This window comes from Rhagoletis pomonella, unplaced genomic scaffold (genome assembly GCF_013731165.1).
Source record: "Rhagoletis pomonella isolate Grant_MI unplaced genomic scaffold, Rhpom_1.0 Rhpom_scaffold_00122, whole genome shotgun sequence".
Classification (NCBI taxonomy): Eukaryota; Metazoa; Arthropoda; class Insecta; order Diptera; family Tephritidae; genus Rhagoletis; species Rhagoletis pomonella.
In genome coordinates, this window is record NW_023458676.1 from 43,254 (window position 1) to 51,853 (window position 8,600).

An 8,600-nucleotide genomic window follows, 5' to 3' on the forward strand; every position below is an offset into this window, starting at 1 on the left:
TAATCTTAATCTTAGTCTTTATTTTAATCTAAATTTTAATCTGAATTGTAATCTTAATCTTAATCTTTATCTTAATGTTAATTTTAGTGTCAGTCGTAATTTTAAACTTAATCATAATGTTAATTTTAATCTTGACTTTCATTTCAGTCTAAACAATAATCTTAGCATTAACATTAATTTTATTCTCAATCTTAATCTGAATTATAATCTTGATCTTAATCTCAATTCTCATTTTAATTTAAATCTTAATCTTAATCTTAATCCATTCTTAATCTTAATCCTAATCGTAATTTTAATTTTAATCTTAACCTTAATCTCAATCTTAATTTTAATCTCAATCTTAGTCTTAATATTAATCTTAAACTTAATTTTAATCTTAGTCTTAATCTTAAAATTAACCTTAATTTTAATCTTAACCTTTATCTTGATCTTAATCTTTATATTAATTTTAATCTTAGTCTTAATTTAAATCTGAATATTAATATTAATCTAATCTTAATCGTGATCTGAATGTTATTCTTTATTTTAGTCTCAATCTTAATCTTAATATTAATCTCAATCTAGCCTTAATCTTAACCGTCATCTTCTTCCAAATCTAAGCCTTAATCTTATTCGTAATCTTATCCTTAACCATCATCTTAATCTCAATCTTAATCGTTGTCTTAATTATTAATTTTAATGTTTACCTTAATCCTAACCTTAATCCAATTCTTTGTCTCAATTATAATTTTGATCTTAATCTTAATCTCAATCTTATTCTTAATCTTAATATTAATGTTAATTTAAAGCTTTATCTTTACCTTAATCTTAAAAAAAAGGTTGCTTTTCGCTTCATTGGCGTTAAGAAATACATCCCAACGATTTTGCTGCCTTTTCGTTACACTTCAAATATATGAAATACTCGTATTATGCAGCGGAGTTCATTGGCTGGGTTTTAAGAAAAAGGGGGTTTGTCAGTGATGGTTTATTAAACTTTTGAGCTAAATTTAAATTTTACAATTATTTAATTTTACATATTTTAGGCATTCCGAGTGCACCTGCATCGTGAAGTGAAACGAAGTGATTCCAGTTACGGCAATAGAAGTAATTCAGTCCGCAAAATTGATTTGAGATCGCAAAGCTTCCGGCCTAGATGGCATTCCGAACATTGCGCTGAAGGCTGCCATTATTGAAAACCGCCACTTGTTCGTGAGGGAAATACAGATGTGTCTGGAGCAAGGAGTGTTCCCTGAAGTTTGGAAAAAGAAAAACAAAAATTGGTGCTGCTCCCAAAACCAGGAAAACCGCCAGGTATACCATCGTCCTAACGGCCTCTGTCCTTTGTCTCCTTGACACCATGGCCAAGCTACTAGAAAGCGCTGCAGGAATATCACCACACCAAAATGGGTTCCGCAAGCAAAGGTCGAAAACAGCGGCCATACAAATAGAGGTTTTAATAGCTACAGAAGCAATCGCATGCAAGCGATGGTGAGGAGGGCCCTCCAGCCCTCCAGAAGCTGGCCATACCGTTTTACGTTTTTAACACCATAAGAAGTTACCTGGACGGCAGAGTTCTAGAATATCTCACGGATTTCGGTACCAAGAAGTATGCCATATACGCAGCAGTAGCGCAGGGGTCCGTATTATTTATTTATTTATTTATTTATTTATTTAATCTAGAAAATAAACATTTCGTATAGACTATCCGATAAAACAAAGTATAAATTGATAACTATTTTAGCATACTATTTAAAAGTAGTTTGAAATTAGATTTGGAAGCAGAGAAATCGATAGCAGAAGAGTTTAAGAGCGAATTAAACTCGTTTAGAGCTCTGCGAATAGGAGCATTATTCACATAATTATTTCTGACGAAATCCAGAGAAAAAATGTCATGATTCCTAAGGCTTCTTGGTGGGATATTAAATGTAATGCGTTCGAGTAAGAACTGCGCGTCAATCGCACCCCGTATAATGTCAAAAACGAAAGTAAGAGAAAGAATAATCCTCCTATTGTACAGTGATTTAAGGTTTATGAGCATGCATCTAGCAGTATAAGATGGGAAAGGGTCAGCGAAATGTAGGGAGCGTAGAGCATAACGAATAAAAGATTTTTGGATACGTTCAATTCTGTTGATATGACAATCATAATATGGTCGCCAGATGATGACAGCGTACTCGAGCTTAGAACGAACAAGAGTAGTGTATAATAGTTTTATGGTATAAGGATCAGTGAAGTCCGAGCTAAATCGACGGATGAATGCGAGCATTGAATAGGACTTAGCAATGGTATAATTTAAGTGGCTGTGAAAGAGAAATCTAGCATCAAAAATTACCCCTAAGTCAGAAACTTCACCAATGGTGGCGAGCTGTGAATCACCAATGAGATAAGAGGTCTGGGTAATGGAACGCGATTTGAAGTAGGAGACATGGAAGCACTTTTTTATATTTAAATTTAATCTATTTTTGGAGCACCAAACAACCACGTTATTAAGATCGGCCTGTAGATTGATAGAGTCTGAAGTGTTAGAAATCGTAGAATAGATTTTCAAGTCATCCGCATACAATAAAAATTTAGAAAAGTTGAAGCAATTCGAAATATCATTGATGAAGATCACAAAAAGTAGGGGACCCAAGATGCTCCCCTGAGGAACACCAGAGGAGGCGTCGAAGGGATAGGAGAACACATTGTCAACTACAACAACACAAATCCGCGAAGAAAGATATGATTCTACCCAAGATAAAAAAGCTGAATGAAAGCCTATGCTAGCCAATTTTGAAATTAATATTGAGTGACTGACTTTGTCAAACGCCTTAGAAAAGTCCGTATAAACGGTATCGACTTGCAGACGGTTATTAAAGGCAGTTAGACAGGTCCGTTTCCGGACGGAGTAGACATTGTTGGGTTTGCGGATGACATCGCGTTACTAGTAGTAGCTAAGCAAATTCAAGAGGTGGAAGCAAAGGCAAACACCGCAATCGAAGCGCTGATAAAATGGCTGGAAAGTGTATGTTTATCCATCGCAGCTGAAAAACGGAGACGATCCTGATAAGTAGCCGCAAAAACCTGAGACCGCAACGTCCAAAGTTTGGCAGTTATACCTTCCAATCCTCACGTCAGCTAAAATACCTGGGGGTGATAATTGACGATACGCTCAGCTTTGGCCCAAAAAAGGCACTTAGCAGACAAGCTGTAAACTAAGCAGAGTTACAGCGAATCGAACAACGCCGTACCTAGAAATGCACGCTTGAGAGGACATTGGACATTTACAAACGAGGGGGGAAGGGGCGAACAGGTCCGACATGGGGTGGTATATAACAACATACTAACAGTGAGCGGTGCCAAGTATATGCAACTTTCGACGAACAGCATAAGAACTTGGACGGACTTAGAGCTTAGTGCTCAAGCCACCGCCCGACGATACTGGCATCGATACTGGACGGTAGCAGGTTTAGCTCGAATTAAAGTGCCACACTGACGGGGGACAGGCGTACGATACTCCCTCCTCGTAAAAAAAACATATTTTAATCAGCAAGTGGGCTATCAATTTTCATGCGCCATAAGCTTGCGAAAAGCCAAATTCACCAAAATGAGAAAAAAATTGGCAGCAGCAAGTAAATAATCGTATAAATTGCTTGCAAACACTAACCGAAGTATTTTTATATTACAAAAAAAAAAAAAAAGAAATAAAATTGTTTGCCGACAACATCATTAACCCTTGTCAATGCAAGCACACACAGCCTTGGGGCGCATACATACATATGTATGGAGATTTACATATATGCAGATATCTATACATAAGAGTATGCATTGGTCGGACGCAAAGGAATGAATTTGTAACAATCACTGCCTGCCCACTCAAACCTTTTCAAGCCTACACAGAACCACAGCTAGGGTTATGTATTTCACACTCCTTTTATATGTATGTACATTTTATTGTTGTTCCAGTCGAATACTCCACTCACCATTCACGCAAGCTTCGACCCGACGCGTGGCTCATAAAAATGACGCACTTCATCGCCGATGCGCTCAAACGGAAACAATTGACTATATTACAGTAACAACAACAACAACAACAACAATAAACAGTGCGCTAATAGTATCAGTGCAAAAGCAACAAAGTAACAACATTAAGTAGGCAAGCATATGAAAACAAAAGGAAAATGAGCAAACAAGTTGAAAGGATGTAAAGGCGTTAGCTGGAGTTTACTTATTGCCCCTTAAGCTGTATTTGGTGGAGTGGTGGTGGTGGAGTTTATGAATTGTATTGCTTTGCCGGCTATTGAAGGCACGTGCTCAGCATTATGAAGCAGTTTTGTTTGGCATTGCGGGTTTGTTTTCTCAAATTTGTTACGTTTTGTGTAACCATTTCTTTTTAACTGAATAGTTGCGGCAGTACAACATTTTTTATTTTTTTTTTGTTTATTCTTTTAGACAAATTTTTTTTTATTTCCCACTTGTTTATTGTCTTATTTAACCCTTTTCATGCAATTGACGTGTGGCGCCAGCACTTTTAGCATCACAGTAATGTGACGAATCTAATCTTCTTAGGAATAAAGTGGTAAAACATACAGGAGTTATTTTTTTTTTTGTTTTGAAACCTACTTGTGTTCGTCAATTCTGGAAACCATCTTGAGGGCTCTTTACTGTCTTTCGAAAGACAAACAGAAATATCTGCTAATGGTCTTAGCGGTCTTAGCGTTACGCTGTACGTCCTTTAGCAATAAGTTTTGAAAAAGTTTAATTAAATTAAAAAACATATAATTTTCTTTCTAAAACCATTAAAAGTAATAAATAAAAGAAAATTTAACTAAGAGAAAAAATACATAATGCAAGTAAAGCAAAAATAAATAAATAAATATTTTTAAAAATTACATAAAAATAAAAAAATAAAATTTTATTTATAAAATATAAAAACTTAATTTAAAAAATTTAAAAAAAAAAATGAAATCAATAAAGCAGAAATTAGTACTTACTGACGGTTTGACGAAAGCAATTTAAGCGAAAAATGATTTTCTTCTGTGAGTTTCCATTTCAAATTCAAGTAAAAAAATAATTTTTTAACTCAAATTGCTTTCGCGACACAAAATCAAATTAAGAATGGGCAAAAAATAAAATAAACAAAATTTAGATCCCAAAAATTAAATGAAATAAAAAATATTTTTTATTTTAAACAATAAAGTCTAGGAATTGAAAAAACGAAATTAACAAAAGAAAAATAAATAAAATTAAAATAAATAAATGAAGTAAGTTCCTACAAATTTGATGAAAGTTAAATATTTTTTTTAACTAATTAAAATAGAAAAAACAAGGTCCGAAAAATAAAATGAAATAGAAAATTCTTCTGTTTAAAACAATAAGATATAAACATTAACAGAAAATTAATCTGAGAAAGAAAAAAATTTAAATTAACGAACGCTTTTGTTTATCGGAAGAAGTAATAAATGAGTAATAAATGAAACCGACCAATTCATATAAAAAAAGAAAAGCCAAATAAGAAATTAAATGGATATTTTACATTGCAGGAACTAAAAATGTAAGAAGGGTTTCATAATGGTAAGAAGGGTCTATTAATGGTAGTAGTGCCCCGATGGAAGAGAAGGATGAGGTATCTAAGGAACTCTTCTATGAGCGCTTGGATTGCACGTACGAGCGCTGCCCCCGCCACGATATCAAAATCGTGCTGGGCGACTTCAATGTCAGGGTGGGCATGGAAGGAATCTTTGGAACCACCGTCGGAAATTCAGCCTCCATTACGAAACGTCCGACAACAAACTAAGGCTGATCGACTTCGCCGGGGCCCGAAACATGGTGGTATGCAGTACTAAGTTCAAGCATAAGAACATCCACGTTGCTGTCTCCGGATCGAAAAACGAGAAACCAAATCGATCATGTTGTGATAGATGGAAGGCACGCTTCCAGTGTTTTAGACGTACGTATACTCCTCCGAGGCCAAAGCACTGACTCGGACCACTATCTTGTGGCAGCCAAGATACGCACCCGCCTATGTGCAGCAAAAAATGTGCGCTCAACAATGCAAGGAAAGCTTAATGTCGAAAAGCTGCAATCACAACAGACAGCCAATGCTTTCGCTACTCGACTCTCACACCTGCTCTCAGAGAGCACTCTTCAACAAACCGACATATGCGAGAAATGGAACCATATTTCCGGCTCATTAAGTACCGCCGCCAAGAATTAGTCGGATTTCAGCGAGCCCGAAAGAACAACTGGTACGATGAGGAGTGTCAGGAAGCTGCAGAGAGAAAAGATGCCGCCTACAGGGCCACGCGCGATCGGGAGCAACGCGCGCTTTATGGCACCGCTATAGGGATAGGCGACCCCGCCATTCGCGCCAACTAACGCGGGATCTGCCTTCTAAGCATAAGTTACAAGGACTTATCGAGCGTATTGTGTGAAAGACTGAAGCTCACTATCAATGAACTCATTGGGCCTTATTAGTGTGGCTTTAGACCTGGCAAACCCACCATAGACCAGGTATTCAAAATCCGCCAAATGTTGGAAAGAACCCGCGAGGAAAGGATCGACACTCACCACCTATTTGTCGACTTTAAAGCACTTAAAGGAGTTGCCTATACGCCGCTATGTCTAGATTTGGCATACCCTCAAAACTCATACGGCTGTGCAGCTCCGTCAGAATTGCGAAGACCTCTCCGAGCCGTTCGTCACCAAATGGAGTTTCAGACAGGGCGCCTCTTTTTCATGTGACTTCTTTAATCTGATGTTGTAGAAGATAATAAGAGCTATAGAACTGAACCGCTCAGGAACAATTTACTACAAGAGCGTGCAATTGCTGGCTTATGCAGATGACATCGACATCATCGGTAACAAAAACCGCGAAGTCTGTTCTGCCTCTTCCAAGTTGGATAAGGAAGTAAAGCGAATGGGTCTGGTGGATGGTAAACGAGGACAAGACGAAGTATCTCCTGTCATTAAAGAAACAGTCAGCGCATTCGCGCCAGAGAATACTTGTATGGTCCCAGTAAACACAGTCTCTAACGTTAGAGAAATTTGGATTTATACATTCGATAGCTAGGGTAATTCTCTAATCGTATTAGAGAAACAACACAAATTCAAATAAATGTAAATAAGCAATATTCCAAATGAATGAATCATAAATTATCAATGAATCATAAATTATCAATGAATCATAAATTATCTTTAAGTTCAAATAATTCATTTAAAAACGAATTTTACAAACAAAGCGAATTATTTTATAAAGCAAAGCAGCAGTTTGAAATTCACATTCAAATTTGATTAGAGATCAACATTAGAATTTGATTAGAGAATTATTATTTTCCCGAGTCGAGAACTATGTCCCATTTTGGTTGAGATCGCTATGATTCTCGATAGTATTTGGACACGTTCTCTAACATTTGAGACTGGAGAAAGTGGCTATTTAGTTGTCCAATCATTCTCTAATCGATAACTAATCTCAATGTTTGCTGGGGTAAACTCAAAGGTTTTCCAACATTCGTGTTTTTGCTCTCACTTCTAAATGTCATAAATAAATATTTACTAGCGATATATTAAAATATATAGTAAGTATTAGTTAATATATTTTTATATGTGTTTGCGTACCCAGCAGTTTTTGTTGTTTGTTTGCAATAGTATTGTTTTTAACAGTATTTGTGTTTTTGTATCCGTTATTTGGGCAACGTTGCGTATGAGTAGCTTTCAATTTATTTCCGTTCGATTGAGTGGATAAACAAATGAATTGATGATGGTGTTATGCGTACATATTTACATACCAGTGCATATGTGTGCGTATAGTTTTCGGGATTTGCATTGTGAATGCAGGTAAGAATGGTATTCGAGAAAGATTTATGTATGTAAGTGCCTCCTATTTGTTTGAACTTCCGAATATTTTAAATTAATAAGCGCTGATTGCCTTTTATGTACATAACATTGTTTGGAAGGAGAAAAAAAAAATACATATTACGCACACGTGTGTATGTAGCTACACATTTTGTAGTTCATTAAGCATTTTTCAACTTGTGCCGCTACATTTTGTTAATAAACTGTTGTTTTATGGTTTTTTGCAATCAACTTGAGTGGTTTGAATTCTTGCTGATAGTTAGAATGTGATGCTAGGTCGTAAGTATTTATGTACTTACATATCTATTTCTAAACCATTTAGACTATGCAGGAGCGCAGTCAGTAAGGTAATATATTTCATGTGGACGAATTTTCGAATTTGCAAACATATATGATTCCACGTGGAGTGATCAAAGTAAAAATTTTAAATGAAAGGCATTCAATGTATTGTGAGAGTTATATTACGCTGCCTTAGGTCCAAGCCTAACACCGACTTGAAACTGGAACTTAATCGTACTAAAATTTAATGGGCTACAAAACTGCATACATACAATTTTTTCTAAGAAATCGCATTAACACATTTAAAATTTCGAAGAAACTTTCTTGCTATTTATTGAATTTCTGTATGAAATTAAAAAAATTGATTCGTGTTGGTTTTGCTGTTGGATGACCATGTTTTTATAAAAAAAATAAAAAAAATTTGCTATAAAAAATATAAATAATTAAAATCCTCAAAATTAAAAATATTGATTCGTGCAGGTTTTGCTGCTGGATGACCATGTTTTTAT

At 35.6% G+C, this 8,600-nt stretch overlaps 1 protein-coding gene across 1 annotated transcript in view; it reads left to right on the top strand.

The window, feature by feature from the left end:
• The first annotated feature begins 1,336 nt into the window (after positions 1 to 1,336).
• LOC118750054 (glutamate receptor ionotropic, kainate 2-like) overlaps positions 1,337 to 8,600 on the top strand; it is a 74,809-nt gene continuing 67,545 nt past the window's right edge. The window contains exons 1-2 of the mRNA XM_036484785.1: positions 1,337 to 1,467; positions 3,925 to 4,110. Of these exons, the coding sequence (XP_036340678.1) occupies positions 1,337 to 1,467; positions 3,925 to 4,110 (317 nt within the window). The remainder of the gene's footprint in view (positions 1,468 to 3,924; positions 4,111 to 8,600) is intronic.